The sequence below is a fragment of the Typopeltis vanoorti genome, chromosome 8 (assembly GCF_054136105.1).
Source record: "Typopeltis vanoorti isolate ZY-2024b chromosome 8, IOZ_Tvanoo_1.0, whole genome shotgun sequence".
NCBI lineage: Eukaryota > Metazoa > Arthropoda > Arachnida > Uropygi > Thelyphonidae > Typopeltis > Typopeltis vanoorti.
Window position 1 is genome coordinate 147,809,092 of NC_143556.1, and position 22,870 is coordinate 147,831,961.

The following is a 22,870-nucleotide window of genomic DNA, read 5'->3' on the forward strand; positions in this document are numbered from 1 at the left end:
TGAAATAGTTGCATTAATTGCATCTGTTCACCCAAAGATTGTCGGAATAAGTGAGACATGGTGAAGAGGACAACATCCTGACAGGAATAATTGCATCTGTTCACCCAAAGATTGTCGGAATAAGTGAGACATGGTGAAGAGGACAACATCCTGACAGGAATATAGATGGAAGGATACGATGTGTTTCGTGAGGATAGAAAGGGTAAAAATGGAGGGGGAGTGCTATTGATGATAGAAAAAGAGTTATGTCCATACAAAGTAGAGATGCAAGAGGAAAATAGTGCCAGTGGTTTTGAGGCAGTATGGTGTGAAATAGAGGTGAATAGAATCAAATACTTGGTTGGAAGTTGTTATAGACCAGGAAATGTGGATGGTGGTGATAATGAAATGCATTATCAAATTAGCCAAGCAAATAAGAAAATGGTGATCATTATGGGTGATTTTATAGACTGGAATGATGAGATAGCAACTGGAAGTAAAGAAAATGAGTTTCTTGAGTTTTTGAGGGATAACTACCTCAGACAGTATGTAACAAAGGGCACGCGAGGATTAAGGGTCTTGGATTTGGTCATCTCATCAGAGGATGTAATTATAAATGAAGTGTCAAATCATCCACCAATTGGTGAGAGTGACCGTGAGGTGATTACCTGGGTGGTTGCCAGCAGTGTGAGGACCTCTGTGAGAAAAGGGTATATGTGGAACTACAAGGGTGGGTGATTATGAAGAGCTCAGGAGACAGCTTGTGGGAGTAACATGGAATGAGGAGTTAGCTGGAAAAGAGATCAATGCACCTTGCGGGATTTTCAAAAACTATCTAGTAGATGCAATGTCTAAATGTATTCCAAGGGTGAGAAGGTTAAATAAGGTAGGTGTGAGATGGATGAATAAAGAGATTAAGCATGCAATACAGAGAAAGAGGGCATTGTGGAGACAGCATAAGCAAAGTGGAAATATCCAATTCCATGAGATCTACAAAGACCAGGCAAGGAGGGTGACTTGGTTGGTGATGGAAACTAAAGAAAGGTATGAACAGCAGTTAACTAATGAAGCCAAAAAGAATCCTAAGGAGTTCTTTCGATATGCAGCCAGCAAAAGAAAGAATGATTATGGAAGGATGACATTGACAGGAGAAAATGGTATAAAGACAGCTGTTGCAGATGTGTGATGGAGATACTTAATGAGCAGTTCATAAAGGTCTTTCACTCTTGTGAATGTGACTTCATGGAAAGATTGAGCAGTAGATGATGGGAGGAGAGACTGACTGTAAGTGAGCAGGAGATGTTTGGGGAGTTGAGTAATAAACTAGATGTTAATAAGGCTGTGGAACTTGATAATATATCACCACGTATTCTGAAGGAATGTGACAGGGAGTTGACACCTGTCGACATATTTTTTTAATAGAAGTCTTGTACTCAGTCAAGTCCCTAAGGAGGGCAAGATTGTGCCTCTTGATAAAAGAGGTGATCGAACTCAAGCATCAAACTATACCCCTATCTGTGTGTCAGGTGTTGTGGTTAAGTTATTGGAGAAGCTTGTGAGAACTAGGATCCAGAGTTTAGTTGACAACAATAGTATTATCTTTGATGAACAGCATGGATTTGCTAAAGGGAGGTTATGTTTTAGTAATCTACTTACTTATTACAATAAAGTGACTGCTTCTTTGGACAGAGGAGAAGGATACACAGTAATATACTTAGATTTCACAAAGGCTTTTGATAGAGCACCTCATGATAAATTGATAGTCAAAGTAGAGCAGATGGGGTTGGATATTAGATTAGTGCATTGGATTGGAGACTGTCTATCTGATAGGTATGAACAAGTTATTTATGGAGATCGTTATCCAGGTAAAGGAAAGTCACTAGTGGAGTGCCTCAGGCATCTGTTTTAGGGCCATTACTGTTTAACTTGTATAGTAATGATATATGTTAAGATTTGGATGGAGATATTCAGTTGTTTGGAGATATTGCAAAGTTGGGATGAATCATGAAGAGTAGTGAAGATGTTGTGGCCTTGCAGGAAGACTTGAATAAATTGAGTAATTGGGCACGGAAATGAGAATGTGAGGTCAATGTTGCAAAATATAAGGTTCTAAAATTTGGAAAACAAAGATGCGATGCAGAATTTATGCTTGGTGAGGATATATTGTTGGAGGTGGAAGAAATAAGAGATCTGGAGGTAATACTGGATAAGGATCTGAAATTTTGGGGACACATAGCCAGATTTGTGAAGACAACACAAAGGCTTCTGGGAATGATGCGGAGGACACTGATGTGTAGAAGTAGGGAGATTCTTGTTCCTTTTTATAAGGCTTTGATTAGGCCACTCATGGATTATTGTGCCTAGATTTCATCACCTGGTTTTCAGAAAAAGGAAGAGATGTTGGAAAAGGTCCAGAGGCAAAGACTAAGGTGGTTTCTGACCTCTGGAATGTCGAGTATGACGAAAGATTGAGGATGCAATTTGCAGAGTCTGGTGGACAGGAGAAAGAGGAGAGATATGATAGAGACCCACACGTTGGTAAGGGGTTGTTATAGGATCAATGCTGGAGAAGTTCTATAGAAAATAGTGGGAGATCGGGGGAAGAACGAGAGGGCATCACTGTAAACTGTATAAAGAAGTTGTGAGTAGGAGAGTTAGAGCAGGTTTTTTTCGTGCAGAGTTGTAAATGATTGGAATGCCTTGCCTGAGAGTGTGGTGTCTGCAGGGAGTTTGAATGTGTCCAAGGCACGGTATGATGGGCTGTGTGTGTGTGATTAAAGGACCTCCCAGATGAGTTTTTGACTCCATGAGGTCTTGTGGTAATAATAATAATAATAATTACTTGCTTTGTATCATATTGATGGTACTAGATGACAGAATTAGATAAAGGAAATGGCTACACTATGATACTGCTAGACACTCTGCAAAGGCATTTGACTGAATACCGCATGGAAAATTATTACATAAGTTGGGGCAAATGGGAATGGATATCAGGTTCGTGGCATGGACAGAAGATTGGCTGATAGACAGATATCAAAGGAATGTGTACTGTGGAGTGGAGTTGAATCAAGGTGAATGAAGGTGACTAGTTTAGTGCCTCATGGATCTGTATTAGGATGACTAATTTTTAATTTATACATTAATGATATAGTGGAAGAGTTTTGAGGGGGGGATTTTCAGTTGCTTTTGATGATACAAAATTGCAGAGGGCAATAGTTGATAAAGGTTATATAGATATCCTGCAGGACAATTTAAATAAATTAACAGTGTGGGCAAAGAGCAGTGGTTGTCAATTTAATGTTGGAAAATGTAAGATAATGCATTTGTGGCTGAAAAAATTATGTGCTTCATATCATGTTGATGGTACTAGATTACAGAAAATTGATGAGGCTAGAGATCTCGAGGTGATGGTTGATAGAAATTCAGAGAACATGTTGCTAGAGTTGGAAACATAGCTCAAGGGATTACCTGAATGTTGAAGAACATGTTGGCAAGTAAAGATAGGGAGGTTAATATTATTATTGTATGGGCACCTCCACGGAGTTCAAACACTCGTTGCAGGAGACCCAAACTATTCACACAATCTATCATACCTCTCATTGAACCCATTAACAGACAAAGCACTCACAACTGACTCTGGCAACCCATATAAAAATAGCTCAAGGAAAAATAGCTCAAGGGATTACTTGGATGTTGAAGAACATGTTGACAAGTAAAGATAGAGAGGTTAGTATTATTATTGTATGGCACCTCCACAGAGTTCAAACACTCGTTGCAGGAGACCCAAACTATTCACACAATCTATCATACCTCTCATTGAACCCATTAACAGACAAAGCACTCACAACTGACTCTGGCAACCCATTCCACTCATTCACAAACTCTTCAAGTGAAAAATCTAGTCCTCACACTGCTACTAACAACACTTTTATTCATCTTCCAGGAATGACCCCTTTTTCTGGCTCCTCCTGCCAAGTGCTGAAACATTTTCCCTGCATTAATCCTATAAAACCTTTTAAGCATCCCCTCTTTTTCTCCTATCAACCAACTTCTACAATCCATCCACACACCCTCAATCTATCTTTATAGGGAACATTCCACAGACCACTTATCATCTTGGTCACTCACCTCTGAATACTCCTCATCGTTTCCACATCCACAAGAAACCCAGGAAATACACTTCGACACAGTAATCTAGATATGGACGTATCATGGCCTTATAAAGAGGAATAACATCTTCCATATTTCAACTTGTTAGTGGGTTCTTCAATGGCCAAGTGATATTATGTGTTACCTTCACAACTTTAGCAATATGTCCTCTGAACTTTAACTCTCTGTCTACCACCACCCCTAAGTCTCCAGTTTCCTGTTTCATAGAGTACAGTGCCATCAATGTGATACACAGCTTGTAATTTGTTTATCCCAAAATGCATAACTTTACATGTCCCTACATTAAACTGATACCCTTTATATTTTGCCAATACTGACATTCTATTTAAATTGACATGCAAGCTCTCCACATCGCATTGATTAATTATTACCTAATTTTGTATCATCAGCAAACAACTGAATATTTCCTTTCAGGTTCCTATATCATTTATGTACAAATTAAACAGCAATGGTCCCAGCAGTGAACCTTGCAGCACACCACCAGTTACCTGTTTTCGCCTCAGTTCTGCTCTCCATATACCACTTTTTTGATATCTGTCCAGCAGCCAGCGTCTTATCCACTTAACTAATGTCATGTCTATCCCCATTTGTTCTAATTTACATAACAGAGTTCCATGTGGTATTCTGTCAAATGCCTTTGCAAAATCCATAAGAACTGCATAGCCATTTCCTTTATCCAACTCTGCTGTTACTCTGTTATAAGAAGTTAGTAAATTACCAAGGCATGACCCCTCACAAAGCTGTGTTGACCCTCATAAAGTTTCATATTTATTATTATTATTACTTAACACCTCCAGGGAGTTCAAAGACTCATCAATGGAGGTCACCTACTCTACCTCTCCATCTCCTGCCAACCACCATCACTAGTATTTTCACAGACAATCACAAACATCTGTGCCCACAGTGAGATTTGAACCCGCAGCCTACCAGGCCAGCATTTTACTAAGCTTGCTAGTGCAATTCTTTAGCATCGCATGTATTTCAGGGAAATTTAGGATGACCACATTATTGTCAGTCAGAAACATGTTGAAAACTGGGGGGGGGTGGAATATAATTGAGACATATGAGTTGGTTAGGAGCTATCAGGTTGGCATGGAATTAGAGAATTAGAATTATATTCTAATTCTAGAATCTAATTCTAGATATGTATAAAGAGCACGTTAGCAGAGGAATGAGGAGTAGGTTCTTTGCATGAAGAATGGGTGGTGAGTGGAATGCATTGCCTGAGTTGAGTGTGTTGTGAATGTAGACACATTGAATCATTTTAAGGTACTGTTCGATGAGCATTGTATGCAACAGTGTGTACCTCCAGCGATGAGTCTCTGACTCCATGGATGACAGATGTTAATAATAATAATAATAATATATATATATATTTTTTTCTTTGACAAAGTTTATTACCCTCTTCATATATATACAGAAGATTTACAAATATGACTGAAGTATTACATTTTCGTTCACTACAAATATTCAGCACTGAATGTTGAGTGATTATCTTATTTAAATATGTATAAATAATAATACTAAAAGGTATTTTACATTTATTTTTCATATATATATTTTTCACGATTCATTTAATGTGTTAAGATAGAGATAGTTTTCATATTAACGATATTGGCTGTGGAATAATTTTATATAAATATATACATAATCCTTTTTTGCTTTTTGTCATTTACATTTATATTTCAATCTGCAGTTCATTTTAATTCGCAAATTATATTTAAGGTTCATTTTTTGTTATCAGTAGGGAATGCTAAATGGATTAATTTCACTTTTTAACATTGCTATTTTTTTAAATCAGTAATAATATATATATATTTATTTATTTATTTTATTTTTTTAAAAAATATTTTGTAGTCCGTGCATTTACCCTAGTGGCAGTGCACTTCACAACTATATGCCAGGGGAAGGAGTGTCCTAGGTTCGATTCCTGTCGGTGACATGAGGAGCTGAAGGATCTTCCTCAGTCATATCCAAGTTAGCTGGTCTTGGGCATGGACAGTAGGGTTTTTCCCCAGTTTATCCTGGGGTTTTTCATCCCGCAAAGCAGATAAATCGGCCTTGAAAACTCAACACTACAGGACATAGGATACACCAGGGCGTAGGGCTGACCATCTTATCCTCTGAATGGTTTGATGTCCGACGATTAATAAACCCTCGACACCGCAAGGTAAAAGAGGGTATAATGAAGATGAGTTGAGATGAGAATATTTTTTTTCAATCAAACTTTATTATTTATACATAATATTTATAATACATTACACGAACACCATTGTGCATAACAGATACTTACATATACATAATATTTTTTTAAATAATAATGATAACAATAATTGTGTACAACATATATTTTTATAATGTTAACAAGGATGATTATACAGATTTTTTTATATTTTTAGAGTATATATACAATAACAATAGATATATTTCTCTATATAATTTCTCTATATAATAATTTTTTTGCATACTACTATTTTTTTATTATTATCATACAGACTATTTACATATATAAAATGAAAACATATCACATTTTCTGCTCAGTACAAAATTTTGTACAGAGTTTAGAGTACCTTAATTTCTCTTTAATATTTTTTGTTTGAACATAAATACACATAATTTTTTTTTCATATCAGTATCATCATTTATATTATACACCGTATTTACATATACATTACAATAATTTGCAGTCTATGATTATCAGGACTAGTTGATTGAGGTAGGTTAATCCCACCTACTTCGAACCTAGTGTTAGCTTTTATGAAGAGAGTGGAATTAGCCTTCACTATTTATGTTGTTTGGTACTGTTTATAGATGGAATGTAGGCATTGTATGTATGCTGGTGTTTGTGAAGTGTATATAAGTGTGAATGCTATACTGACTGTTTGGTATAGCTTCTAGTGTTCATGTTTTAATGTTCTATAGTTGTCTATGTGTGTTTAAAATTTCTTGGTAGGTTGTTGTTGATTAACATGTGTATCAGATGTGATCTCACAAAAGAACGTATGAGTTGAAGGGTCTAGGGATATAAAGAGTTGTTGTTGTTGGTCGTGTTGTGTGATGTGCATATCTCTTGTTATGATAGGTGTTGATGAAGTAATTCCTTAGTAACATTATGTACTAGGGTTATTTGAAAAGTTTGGTAAATTTCCAATAGATGGCAACACAGTTCGTTCATTCATACCAGTGTCGGCATGTATCATCATTTTCGTGATCCCTGGCAAAATTATGGGGACTCTGCACCAGCAATAAAGACTATTTATTTTTGGATAAATTAGTTTAAACGTGGTTGTAAGTCCATCAAAGATGAGCACTCTCCCGATGCCCGAATGAGGTCACTACGAAGGAAATGATTGACAAAATCCATGGTATTGTTATGGAAGACCGCCGAGTGAAAGTGCGTGAGATTGCTGAGATTGTAGGCATCTCAACTGAACAGGTGTATAATAGCCCACACAAAAATTTTCACATGAAAAAGCTCTGTGTGCGATGGGTGCCACGATTATTGACTGTCGATCAAAAATAGATAAGCAAGTTTAAACATGGTCGTAAGTCCATCAAAGATGAAGCATGCTCCAGACGCCTGACTGAGGTTACTATGAAGGAAATGATTGTCAAAATCCCTGGTGTTGCTATGGAAGACCACTGTTTGAAAGTGCATGAGATTGCTGAGATAGTAGGCATCTCAACTGAATGGGTGTATAATATCCTGCACGAAAAATTGCACATGAAAAAACTGTGTTCGTGATGGGTGCTGCGATTGTTGACTGCCGATCAGAAACACATGTGAAAAGACATTTCATGGATGTGTTTGGCGATGTTTAATCATAATTCGCAGGATTATTTGCATCAATTTGTGACTGTAGATGAAACTTGGATACACCACTACACACCTGAGTCCAAGCAGCAGTCAAAACAGTGAACAGTGCCCGGTGAAAGAGCACCGAAAAAAGCAAAGACCGTTTTGTCAGCTGGGAAGGTGATGGTCACTGTTTTTTGAGATTCCGAAGGAAATATCATGATAGACTATTTGGAAAAGGGTAAAACAATAACAGGAGTATATTATGCGTCATTGTTGGACCGTTTAAAAGAAGAACTGAAGAAAATAATAATTATTATTATTATTATTTGACACCTCCAGGGAGTCCAAAGACTCATCGAGGGAGAGTGTGCCAACAGCATCGAACGATTGGTCCCCTTCCAACTACTAATTGCGCTCAAACTTACTTAACTGAGCCATTAGTAGCAGATGCTCTACCAATCGATATAATGGCCAAGATTGGTGCACAAAAACGTGCTCTTTCATCAAGACAATGCACCGTCTCACACATCGGCTGTCACAATGGCAAAATTGCACGAAATTAGGTTTGAATTGGTTCCACATTCACCATATTCTTTGGATTTGGCCCTATGTGACTTCTTGTTCCCAAACTTAAAAACTTGGCTTAGTGAGAAAAACGTTTCTTCGAATAAGGATGTCATCAAGGCTGCCAATGACTATTTTGCACAATATGGCAAATCCTACTTTTTAGATGGGATGTAAAAACTTGGAAACTCGCTGGACCAAATGTGTAGATCTCGATGGAGACTATGATGAGAAATAAAGGTGTTTTTCCAAAAAAATGTGTTTAACTTATTTTTTTACCAAACTTTTCAGACACCCTTGTAGTGTTTCAGATTTTTAATGCTCAGGATTTTGCGTATCGCCATAAGCAGTCGATATTGGCTGTTGTATATAAGGCCTCCAAATTACTGTTGAAACAATTTTCCTGTGTAATGTTTCTAATTTTGTTAGGTGGCTGTTTGCTGTGTTTGCATAGATTGTTATACTGTACTTGAATAGAGATTTGCAAATACTGTGATATAGGAGTTTTTTTTTATGTTAGATGGAATCATGTCTTTTACTTGGAAGAATTTTGCTGTGATGATGCAGAGTTTACTATGTGGGTATTCTCTATGCTTTGTCCATTTAAGATGGCCATCTGTATCTATGTAAAGGCCAAGGTATTTTGCATGTGTTACGGGTGTGATTTTGAGACATTGGCAGCTATTTTTGTTGTAATGCAGCAAACCGTGTGACAATGTAGCGATAGTGGTGTGGAGTGCATGATTCTTGGATTATGTATAATTAGCATCTGTGTCTTAGTGCCATTGATTATAATTGAGTTTTGGTAGAAGTAAGTTGTAATTTTATTTAGGTCTTGTGCTTTGGAGAGAGCTGTGTTGATGTCTGTGTGGACTGCTAGTAGCATGATGTCATCTGTGTTCCGATATATTTGACTTCATTGGGCAGGTTATGAACATCATTAATGTATATGTTGAATAGAGTAGGTGATAATATGGCATCTTGTGGGACACTGTGTTTTATTATTATTATTATTACCCCATCATGGAGTCAAAGCCTCATCTGGGAGGTCCTTTTATCACACATATCTCATCATGCCGTGTCTTAAACACACTCAAACTCCTTGCAGACAGCACACTCTCAGGCAAGGTATTCCAATCATTTACAAATCTGCACAAAAAAACCTGCCTCTCACTCCCCTACTCACACCCTCTTTATACAGTTTCCAGGGTTGACCTCTGGTTCTCCCCTGATCTCCCACTATTCTCTGTAGAACCTCTCTACCATTGATCTTATAATAACCCCTTACCAACTTGTAGGTCTCTATCATATCTCCCCTCTTCCTCCTCTCCACCAGACTCTGCAAATTACATCTTCTCAATCTTTCCTCATATTGAAAACATTCCAGAGGTCAGAAACTACCTTAGTCAGTTGCCTTTGGACCCTTTCCTACATCTCTTCATCCTTCTGAAAACCCGGTGACCAAATCTGGGCACAATAGTCCATGTGTGGCCTAATCAAAGCCTTATACAATGGAACAAGAATCTCCCTACTTCTACATGTCAGTGTCCTCCACATCATTCCCAGAAACCTTTGTGTAGTCTTCACAATTTTGGCTATGTGCCCCTTAAATTTCAGATCCACATACACTGTCACCTCCAGATCTCTTATTTCTTCCACCTCTAACAACGTATCCTCACAAAACATAAATTCTGCTTCCCATCTTTGTTTTCCAAATTTTAAAACCTTACATTTTGCAACATTGACCTCACATCCCCATTTCCGTGCCCAATCACTCAATTTATTCAAGTCCTCTTGCAAGGCCACAACATCTTCACTACTCTTTATGGTTCATCTCAACTTTGCATCATCTGCAAACAACTGAATATCTCCATCCAAATCTTCGCCAATATCATTAACATACAAGTTAAACAGTAATGGCCCTAAAACAGAGCCCTGAAGCACTCCACTAGTGACTTTCCTTTTCCTGGATATCGCCCCCCCCCCTGCCATACACAACTTGTTGATCCCTATCAGATAGCCAGTCTCCAGTCCAATGCACTAATCTAATATCCAACCCCATCTGCTCTAGTTTGACTATCAATTTATCATGAGGTACTCTATCAAAAGCCTTTGCAAAATCCAAGTATATTACTGTGTGTCCTTCTCCTCTGTCCAAAGAAGCAGTCACTTTATTATAATAAGTAAGTAGATTATTAAAACATGACTTCCCTTTAGCAAATCCATGCTGTCCATCAAAGATTATACCATTGTTGTCAACCCAACTCTGGATCCTAGTTCTCACAAGCTTCTCCAACAACTTAACCACAACACGTGACACACAGAAAAGCATATAGTTTGATGCTCGAGTTCGATCACCTCCTGTATGAAGTATACCATATTACCTCCTTGTATACCATGGCTGTAATGTGTGCCTATTTTTGTTACTTGTGTTCTGTTTGAGAGAGAGTCTTGAACCAGGTGTGCAGTGTTCATCGTATTCCGAATGAGTATAATTTGGTTGGCAATATGTCATGTTCAAGTGTATCAAAAGCTTTGGTTAAGTCAAAAAGTATAAGGAGAGTGTCTAATAATAATAATAATAATAATAATAACTGACATATAATATTGGTTTTCAGTATGCTTCAATGGTTTCAGTTTTTAATATATGGACATCCACAGCTTGGATGTCTGGAATATTAAACAATTTATACAATTTTAGCCTTACTGTTTATCTCCTGATCCAAACAAACCTTTGGTATCCAAGTGGGATCTACAACAAAAGGATCTGACAATACTACTGAAATTGAAGGAAAGGAAAAAAAAAGTTCATTTTCTGTATTCCGCTTTTTTTTTTGATCAGTGTTTAAGAATATTCTACTGTAAATAAATTTTAATTATTAAATAGGAATAATAATAATAGTTATAATAATAATAAATGTTATTTTATATTATTTTTTACAGCTTGTTGAGTCATTTATAAATGAAACATATACTGGAAGGTTTAGCGAAAGTCCTGATGATCAGACAATAAAAATAATATTTTCAATCATGGTATCAATTTTCTGTGTAGGCGGTATGGGTGGAGCCATGATGACTGCTTTTGTAACTGAAAGGTTTGGTCGTAAAGGTGGACTTCTCCTTAACAACATCTTTGTGTTTCTTGCTGCAGCATTTATGGGATTTTCAAAAATGGCTAAGTCATACGAAATGTTTATTTTGGGAAGATTTTTTATTGGCCTCAATTCAGGTAAGTTCACAGCATAAGTATACTGAAGTGTATTTTTTGTTATAATAAGAAAAAACTTATGTGAGCAAGCAAATTTATATTAAAGGTCCACCATGTTTAGTCATCTTGCAGGTAAGTTAGCTGAAAATATTTTTGGGATGTACTCAAGTACCCTTTTCTATAATAGTAAAGGAGATCTAGAAGCAGTAGAAAAATCACTACACATATTTCTTTATGAAATTTTGATTTTTGGATTTAAAAAAAAAAAAAGGTTACTGCTCCTTTGATTATATTTTCCAACTATTTCCTGTCATTTTGTCATTTGGAATAAGTTGTGGCCTGGTGACTACAAACTACTGATTTTCTTTATATTGCAGGAAAAAAGGAAAAATCCATCTTTATTTCTTTCACACAAAAACTTACTTTGTTTTGTTGCTTTTATAATGCATTATTATATGGCAAAATTATTAGTATTATTATCAACAGACCTCTATTGAGTCAAAAGACTGAGAGGTCACACTCTCATATGCACAGATCTAGGGTTGATGATTGATAGAAACCTGAAATTTAGGGGACATATTGCAAAGGTGGTGAAGGTAACACAGAGGATTGCTGCAATAATGAGAAGGACACTGACCTGCAGAGATTAAAGAGTTATCATTCCGTTGTATAAGACTCTGATCAGACCACATGTAGACTATTGTTCTCAGATTTGGTCCCCAGGATTTGAAGGGGATAAATTAACTGTGGAAAGGGTAGAAAGGTGGATAACAAAGATGGTTTCAGGACTGTACATGTTAGTTATGAGGATGATCGGCTAAGGGAATGTGGAATGCAGAGTTCGGTAGATAGAAGAAGAGAGGTGATTGAGATATGATTGAGACTTTTAAACTGTTGAGAGGTGGTTACAGGGTTCACACTGGGGAGTTCTTTCTCTTGTTTGAACAGCAGGAAGGAGTAATGACAAGGGGCTATCCCTGGAAGTTATGAAAGGAAACTGTGAGCAAGAGGGTGAGGAGTGGTTTCTTTGCTTGGAGGGTGGTTGAACCATATAATGCATTGCCTGATAGAGTGGTGAGAACTAGAACGGTCAGTGAGTTTAAGGAGTGGTATGATAGACTTTGTGTGTCTTAGGAAGGACTTCCCGCGAGAGTCTTTTGACTCCATGGAGGCCTGAATAATAATGATAATAAATGCATATGCCTTCCTTGCACTCACCACACTCTGAGGCAATACATTCCAATCACCCACTGTCCTCCATGCAAAATATCTAGTCCTACATCCCCTTGCTCACACTCACCTTATTCAATTTCCAGGGATGGCCTCTTCTTCTCACCCCTGTCTTTAGATTTTTATGAAAAATTTCATCCATGCTAATCTGGTAATTATCCCTTACCAACTTATATGTCTCAATCATGCCCCCCCCCCCCGCTCATCCTTCTATCCACTAGGCTCTGTAATTTGCATTCTCTCAATCTGCCTCATATTACACATTCCAGAAACCACAAACCAACTTATTCAATTGTCTCTCGACCCTCTCCAACATCTCATCATCCTTTTGAAAGCCTGTGGACCAAATCTGTGCACTGTATTCCATATGTGGCCTGATCAAAGTCTTGTACAGTGGAATCAAAACATCCTTACTTCTACATGTCAGTGTTCTCTGCAGTATTTGCATAATCTCGTGTCGTCATCCATTAAATTTCAAGTCCTTATCCACCACAACCCTGAAATCCTTCATCTCCTCTACCTCCTCCAGTCTACAATACTCTGCATTCCATCTTTGCTTCCCAAATTTTAAAACCTTACACTTTGCAACATTAAACTGATATCCCAACACACTCACCCATTCAGTCTATTTAGGTCCTCTTTCAAAGCTTCATATGCTCTACTTCTCATAGCTATTCCCAATTTTGCATCATCCACGAACAACTGTATGTCATCATTAATCCACTTCCACCAATGTCATTTACATACAAATTAGACAATAATGGCCCCAAAACAGATCCCTGGGGCACACCACTAGTGACTTTCCTCTTTTTGGGATATCACTCCCCTCATACACAATTTGTTGATAGAACAGATAGTGTATGGGGAATGAAGACATTCCAAAAAAATCTGTTTCTCACCATACCTTTACACAGCTTCCAGGGATGGCATCTCATCCTCTTTTCTGTATCCACCAAACTCTTCACTTATTATTATTATTTGAAATCTCCAGAGAGTTCAAAGACTCATCGAGGGAGAGCACCTACTATACAACTCTCTGTCTCCAAAACTCAATTCACCATCTAAAACAGACCACAACTACACCAATGCCATCTAAGATGAGGTTGGATGAGCATTGTATGCATTAGTGTATTCCTCCTATGACAAATCTCTGATTCCATGGAAGTCAACTGTTAATAATAATAATAATAATCTACCGCCATCCACCACCACTAGTATTTTCATGGACAATCGCAAACATCCATGCCCACAGCAGGATTTGAACCCACAGCCTTTTGGCTGGAGAGCGGATACACTAACTACTCGGCCAACTAGGCTGGCATTCCAAAGTCCTGGTATTGTGTTACCCATTTGTTTTTATCCCCTTCAGTTTTCACATTGCACTGAAAACTAGGTAACTAAATCTGAGTACAATAGTCCATGTGTGGGCTGATCTTTGCCTTATAATGGCACAACCTTCATATCTCTACTTATCAGTATTCTTCTTATTATAGTAGCCAGTAGCCATGTGCTGTGTATGTGTGTTGGCAAACAACTAAATATCTCTAATCATACCACATAAAATATCATTTACAGCGAACAATAGAAGCCCAAGAACAGAACCTGTTGGCACAACACTACCATTCTTTCCTAAGCCACTGCCCTGCTATACATAATTTTATCATCATCATTATAATCAGATTCCTGATACGTATCCCCAAGGGATGTATAGGATCTCCTGTTAACAATTTTCCTTTAGATTTGTTTATTATTTGTCAGCACTCCAATATCATCAGATCTTGGTCTTCCTCTGGGTTATTTCCTGTTGTCTTTGTATCAGACATGTTTGCTAACCTTTCTTTCTTTTTTTTTTTTTCATTCTGTAACTGCCTTAGATTTGCTCTGTTCACACATTCTTGAATGCTAACGATAACAAATTCCTTCCTAATCTACATTTTTTATGTGATTCTACAGCTGATGCCTCTAAGCTCTCATATCTCTAGTCTCTCATAAATTGTGTTATTTCTAACCCAACTCTCAGATTCTTAAGTTAAAATTGAACACCATCTTGTATATGATTACCATATACAAGATTACCATATACCAGCTTTGTTTATTCTGTTGTCTATTTCCATTAGGGAGGGCACTAGTGGGCCAAGTGGTACGGACGCGATTTGAAGAGCTCTTGATTCAGATAAGTTTTAGTAGGAATAATTAAGTATATATGCGTAATTGTTTAAGTAAGAGCGGCTGTAAACGTTGTACGCTACCAATATTATTAGTGTGGGGGTTTTTTCCTTGCCTAAACTAAATACGAAATCGTTATTATTAGACCTAGTAACCTGCAGAGAAAAAAAAAAAAAAATGGTGGCAGCATTGTCATTCCATGATTTTAATTTAGATTTCAGTCATTTCGTTAAGTGTGAGGTCTGTTATATGTATTCCTTCGATTACATAAATGATTTGTGGATGTTTAGTGCGGATGGAAGAAGAGTGTGTGCGAAGTGTGACCTGAACGAAGAATTGATGAATGCGAATATGAAATTGATGACAGAAAGTTCTAGTACCGATTGTGTCGTGAGTGTACGTTTGAAAGAGGATGGTGAGAAAGAGAGGTGAAAAAATGTTAAAAAATCAGGAAAAAAGAAAAAGAGCGATTTGACAACCGTAATGGATGTTAATAGGGATGAAAGTTAGGCAGAAAGAAACGAAATTGAGAGAACGAATAGAAATGGCATGATGCAGAAATCGCAAGTAAAAAAAATCGAAAGAATGAATGATAGCGAAAAAAGAATGAATGATGGCAAAAGTTGGACTCATGTTGGAACGAAAGTACTGAACCAAAGAAAGATGAATGACAGTAAAACTGAGAAGAATGATAGCGAAAGTTGGATGCATGTTAGTTCGAAAGTACAGAAACAAAGAAAGATAAATGAGAGTGAAAGTGAGAAGAATGATAGTGAAAGTTGGACGTATGTTGGACCGAAAGTACGGAAACAAAGAAGGATGAATGAGAGGGAAAGTGAGAAGAGGGGGGGTTAAGAGTTAGAAAGTTAGAAAGATTTAATGATAGAGAGAATGTGTCGCGAGGTTCGGAAGGTGAATTGGATTGGATGAAGCAAGAAATGAAATGGATGCGGAATGAAATGAAATGGATGCGGAATGAAATTAAGAGAATTCAGGTCAAAACTATTAAAATAAATCATGATGGCATTAAAGAGTTAACGAAAGATGAGCGAGTGGCATTGTATGGCAACTCCATTATTAAAGGTGTGCTAGAGGATAAAATGCACAAGGTATGTTTTCCAAGCGATAAAATGAATAGAGTGATTGAGGCATTGAATATGAGGCGGGAGCGAGCAAAAGAGTTAATTGTATTAATTGGTACAAATGATTTGAGAGAGAACAAAGAGCATGTCGAAATGAAATGTCAAGAGACTGCTTGGAAAGATAAAAGAGAATAGTGTGACAGGAAGGGTAGTCAGTGTGTTGCCTAGGTATGATTGTGGTGAAATGAGGTGGAGAACAAGGATTACGAATGACATTCTGGCTGAAATGTGTGAGGAGATGGGAGTACAGTTTGTTAATGTGTGGAATGAGTTTGAGGGACAAAGTGAGCTGTATGAGAGCAATGGACTGCATTTGAGCGGTTATGGTATGAGTCGCTTGGAGAGACTGCTGCTGGAAAGTAGAGAAGTGAATAGAGAGAATGAATCAGATCGAGAGGGGAGTGTTGTGGAAGAGCAGGAAAGTAAGACAGGAGAGATTGAAGAAGAGGAAATGAATGGGGAAGTGAGCGGTATGAGTATAGAAAATGAGAGAATGGGTGTGCAAGAGGAGCAGGGAAACGGGGAGGCTCAGGGTGGACAGGGGTACCTAGCGTGAGAAAGGTGGATGCTCCAAGAGGAAGTGAGAGCATGTGTAGGCAGGAAAGTAATGGGATGATCAGGGATCAAGAGGAAACAGATGGAATTGCAAAGGGTTCTAAAATGAAGAAGCAGAAAGGGAAACGGCCCCCGTCCAGCATGGAGAGATCACATCGAGTGAATGGTATCAGTGGAACTAGCTGTAGATCCAGAAATGAGTTATTGTGTTTGTATACCAATGCTAGAAGTATAAGAAACAAGGCGGATGAAATGGTTACACTAATTGCGTCTGTGCACCCAGAGATTATCGGAATAAGTGAGACATGGTTAGATGAGGACGACATCCTGACAGGAATAGAGATGGAAAGGTATGATGTGTTTCGTGAGGATAGAAGGGGTAAAAAGGGAGGGGGGAGTGCTGTTGATGATAGAGAAAGAGTTATGTCCATACAAGGTAGAGATGCAAGAGGGAAATAGGGCCAGTGGTTTTGAGGCAGTATGATGTGAGATAGAGGTGAATAGAATCAAATACTTGGTGGGATGTTGTTATAGACCTGGTAATGTGGATGGTGGTGATAGCAAAATGTATAGTCAAATAAGCCAAGCAAATAAGAAAAGGGTGATCATTATGGGTGATTTTAATTATGGCAATATAGACTGGAATGAAGAGATAGGAACTGGAAGTAAAGAAAATGAGTTTCTTGAGTTTTGAGGGATAACTACCTCAGACAGTATGTAACAGAGGGCACACGAGGATTAAGGGTCTTGGATTTGGTCATCTCATCGGAGGATGTAATTATAAATGAAGTGTCAAATCATCCACCAGTTGGTGAAAGTAACCATAAGGTGATTACCTGGGTGGTTGCCAGCAGTGCAAAGACCCCTGTGAAAAAAGGGTATATGTGGAACTACAAGGGAGGGTGATTATGAAGAGCCCCAGGAGACAGCTTGCAGGTGTAGCATGGAATGAGGAGTTAGCTGGAAAAGAGATGAATGCAGCTTGGGGGATTTTCAAAAACTACTTAGTAGATGCAATGTCTAAATGTATAACATGGGTGAGAAGGTTAAATAAGGTAGGTTTGAGATGGATGAATAAAGAGATTAAGCATGCAATAGAGAGAAAAAGGGCATTGTGGAGGCAGCATAAGAGAAGTGGAAGTAACCAATTTCATGAGGTCTACAAAGACCAGGCAAGGAGGGTGACTTGGTTGGTGAGAGTAGCTAAAGAGAGGTATGAACAGCAGTTAGCTAATGAAGCCAAAAAGAATCCTAGAGAGTTCTTTCGATATGTAGCCAGCAAAAGAAAGAATGATTATGGAAGGATGACATTGATTGGAGGAAATGGTATAAAGACAGCTGATGCAGAATGTGTGGTGGAGATACTTAATGAGCAGTTCATAAAAATCTTTAGATCTTGTGAATGTGACTTCATGGAGAGATTAAGGGCAGTCGATGATGGGGAGGAGAGACTGACTGTAAGTGAGCAAGTGGTGTTTGGGGAGTTGAGTAAACTAGATGTAAATAAGGCTGTGGGACTTGATAATATATCACTGCGTATTCTGAAGGAATGTGCCAGAGAGTTGACACCTGCCATGACATATTTTTTTAATACGAGTCTTGCACTTGGTCAAGTCCCTAAAGAGTGGAAGGAACGCAAGATTGTGCCACTTCATAAAGGAGGTGATCGAACTCAGGCATCAAACTATAGGCCTATCTGTGTGTCAAGTGTTGTGGTTAAGTTGTTGGAGAAGCTTGTGAGAACTAGGATCCAGAGTTGGGTTGACAAGAATGGTATAATCTTTGATGGACAGCATGGATTTGCTAAAGGGAGGTCATGTTTTAGTAATCTACTTACTTATTATAATAAAGTGACTGCTTCTTTGGACAGAGGAGAAGGATACACAGTAATATACTTGGATTTTGCAAAAGCACATTGGAGTGGAGACTGTCTATCTGATAGGTATCAACAAGTTGTGTATGGGGGTGCAATATCCTGGAAAAGGAAAGTCACTAGTGATGTGCCTCAGGGGTCTGTTTTAGGGCCATTACTGTTTAACTTGTATATAAATGATATTGGTGAAGATTTGGATGGAGATATTCAGTTGTTTGCAGATGATGCAAAGTTGGGACGAACCATAAAATAGTAGTGAAGATGTTGTGGCCTTACAAGAAGACTTGAATAAATTCAGTGATTGGGCATGGAAATGGGGATGTGAGTTCAATGTTGCAAAATGTAAGGTTTTAAAATTTGGAAAACAAAGATAGGATGCAGAATTTATGCTTGGTGAGAATATATTGTTGGAGGTAGAGGAAATAAGAGATCTGGGGGTGATAGTGGATAAGGATCTAAAAATTACTGGACACATAGCCAAAATTGTGAAGACAACACAAAGGCGTCTGGGAATAATGCGGAGTACACTGACTTGTAGAAGTAGGGAGAGTTTTGTTCCATTGTATAAGGCTTTGATTAGGCCACACATGAACTATTGTGCCCAGATTTGGTCACCTAGTTTTCTGAAGGACAAAGAGATGTTGGAAAGTGTCCAAAAGTGAATGATTAAGGTAGTTTCTAACCTCTGGAATGTGAATTATGAGGAAAGATTGAGAAGATGCAAATTGCAGAGTCTGGTGGCCCGGAGGAAAAGTGGATATATGATGGACACCTATAAGTTAGTAAGGGGTTGTTATAGGATCAATGCTGGAGAAGTTCTACAGAAAATAGTGGGAGATCAGAGGGCATCCCTGGAAACTGTATAAAGAGGGTGTGAGCAGGTGAGTGAGAAGCTGGTTTTTTTCGTGCAGAGTTGTAAATGATTTGAATGCCTTGCCTGAGAGTCTGGTGTCTCACGGAGTTTGAGTGTGTTTAAGACACAGTATGATGAGCTCTGTGTGTGTGTGTGTGTGTGTGATAAAAGGACCTCCCAGATGAGTCTTTGACTCCATGAGGTCTTGGGGTAATAATAATAATAATAACAACAATAATGAAGCTATAGCACAGGCTATTTTAACAACCACATGTCTGGTAGAAATATGTTGATAACATTTTTATCATTTTGAAACATATCCACATTGACCCTGAAGATTTTGTATATTTCCTGAATAATTCTCATCCAAGAATCAAATTCACATTAGAAGTAGAAAAGAATGCAAAATTACCATTCCTAGACATCCTTGTCAACAAAAACATTGTTGCAATATTTTCATTAGAAGTCTACAGGAATTAAACCTACCAGCACAGATGCTGGTACCTACAGGTAAGTTCATTCATTCCCCCCTCAACAAATATTAGGCATTATCAAAACACTCAAAAATAGAGCTTTAAATATAGTTAGAAAATGAGACTTCAAATCCTATTTAATCAGTTACTCCGAAATGAATACTAAAGAAAGGTTCTAAAGAAACTTACTTTCTGATGAAGCATCCTGTGATAATTGAGAAATTACAAAGGCATACAAGCTGAAGAGGATGTGAACAGATAGTATATTGGTTAGCTGGATCAGAGATTGGCTCTCTTGAATGATACCAACAGGTTATGTATGATGGAGCAGTGCCTCAATAAAGGAGGGTAATCAATGGCATGCCTTGGGGCTCTGTTCTTGGGCCCCTGCTGTTTAACTTGTGTTCTGTTCCCACTAGGCTATTCATGGGCTGGTGAAGTGCAATACGCAGCCTCTCCTGGTCACTTACCAATAATAACTTCATTTGATGGAGCATATTTCCACTAAAGGTACTCTGTTATATTCATCAAGTATTCAGCACTGTAGAGAAATACATTCTTAGTTGTATGGAATGTCAACTAGACCTACTAAGTGATAGATGACCTTCATGGTCTGGTGAAACTCCTGTTACTTATTTGCAGGTCTTACCATTGGCATAAATTATGTGCATCACCACCTAAAGATAGCCTTAATTGATCTGTTTTTTTGACCAAACCCCAAACTAGTGTCAAAGCAGCTTCAGTCATTTTAACAGGGAAATATTGCCAGTAGTTTTGAAGCAGTAGTGTGTGAGATAAAGGTGAATAGAATGAAATACTTAGTTGAATGTTATTATAGACTGATATTGTGGATGGTAGTGACCATGAGATGTATAATCAAATTACTTAAGGAAATAAGAAAAGGGTAATCATTATACATAATTTTAATTATAGCAATATGGACTGATATGATGTGATAGCAACTGGAAGTAAAGAATATGAGTTTTGTGAGTTTTTGAGGGATGTATACCTCAAGCAGTATGTAACGGGAGGGGGGGGGATGCGCGAGGATTGAGGGTCTGGGATTTGATCATCTCATCAGAAGATGTTACTAAAAATGAGGTGTCAAATCATCCTCCAGTTGGTTTGAGTGACCAGCTGGAGGGTCATTTGACCAACTTTCAAATTAGAGTGACCAACTTTCAAATCTGCTGGCAACTACCCAGTGATTACCTGGGTAGTTGCCAGCCGTGTGAAGATCTCTGTGAGAAAAGGGTATATGTGGAATTACAAGGCTGGTGATTATGAGGAGCTCAGAAGACAGCTTGAAAGTGTAGCATGGAGTGAGAAGATAGCTGGAAAAGAGATTAATGCAGCTTGGGGGATATCCAAGAACTGTCTAGTAGATGCAATGTCTAAATGTATTCTGAATGTCAGAAGATTAAATAAAGTAGTGTGAAATGGATGAATGAAGAGAATAAGTATGAGATACAGAGGGAAAGGCATTATGGAGGCAGCATAAGAGGAGTGAAAATAATCAATTCCATGAGGATTACAAAGAACAGGCAAGACAGGTAGCAAAAACAAGAAGGGTAGCAAAAGTGAAATATCAGCAGCAGTTAGCAAATGAAGACAAAAACAATTCTAGGGAGTTCTTTCGATATGTAGCTAGCAAAAAAAAAAAAAGAATGATTATGGAATGATGACTTCATTGGAGAAAATTATTATTATTACCCAAGACCCATGGAGTCAAACACTCATCTAGGTGCTCCTTTTATCAAACATACAGCTCATCATACCATGCTTTAAACACATTCAAATTCTCTGCAGACACCACACTTTCAGGCAAGGAATTCAAATCATTCACAACTCTGCATGAAAAAACCTGCTTCTCACTCCCCTACTCCCACCCTCCTTACACAGCTTCCAGGGATGACCTCAGGTTCTCCCCTGATCTCCCACTATTTTCTGTAGAACCTCTCCAGCATTGATCCTATAACAACCCCTTAATAACTTGTAGGTCTCTATCATATCTCCACTCCTCCTCCTCCTGTCCACCAGACTCTGCAAGTTGCAGCTTCTCAGTCTTTCCTCATACTCGACATTTCAGAGGTTAGAAACTACCTTAGTCAGCTGCCTCTGGATCCTCTCCAACATTTCTTCATCCTTTTGAAAACCAGGTGACTAAATCTTGGCACAGTAGTCCTGTGTGGCCTAATCAAAGTCTTATAAAATGGAACAAGAATCTCCCTACTTTTACAAGTCAGTGTCCTCTGTATCATTCCCAGAAGCCTTTGTGTTGTCTTCACAATTTTGGCTATGTGTCCCCTAAATTTCAGATCTTTATCCACTATTATCTCCATATCTCTTATTTCCTCCACTTCCGACAATATATATTCACCAAGAATAAATTCTGCATCCCATTTTTGTTTTCTAAATTTTAAAACCTTACATTTTGCAACATTAAACACACATCCCCATTCCTGTGCCCAATCACTCAATTTATTCAAGTCTTCCTGTAAGGCCACAGCATCTTGTCTACTCTTCATGGTTTGTCTCAACTTTGCATCATCTGCCAACAACCGAATGTCTCTATTCAAATCTTCACCAATATCATTAATATACAATTAAACAGCAATGGCCCTAAAACAAACTCCTGAGGCACACCACTAGTAATTTTCCTTTTCCCAGATATCGCTCACCCATACATAACTTGTTGATACCTATCAGATAGCCAGTGTCCAATCCAATGTGCCAATCTAATATCCAACCCAATCCACTCCAGTTTGACTATCGACTTATCATGAGGTAATATATCAAAAGCCTTTGCATAAATCTAAGTATATTACTGTGTATCCTTCACCTCTCTCCATGGTTGC

The 22,870-nt window shown here is 38.1% G+C and overlaps 1 protein-coding gene across 2 annotated transcripts in view; it reads left to right on the plus strand.

Moving 5' to 3' along the window:
* LOC150104416 (solute carrier family 2, facilitated glucose transporter member 1-like) overlaps positions 1–22,870 on the plus strand; it is a 454,614-nt gene that overhangs the window by 98,671 nt on the left and 333,073 nt on the right. For both annotated transcript variants that reach the window (XM_090396366.1, XM_090396365.1), the window contains exon 3: positions 11,456–11,741. In XM_090396366.1, the coding sequence (XP_090252492.1) occupies positions 11,456–11,741 (286 nt within the window). The remainder of the gene's footprint in view (positions 1–11,455; positions 11,742–22,870) is intronic.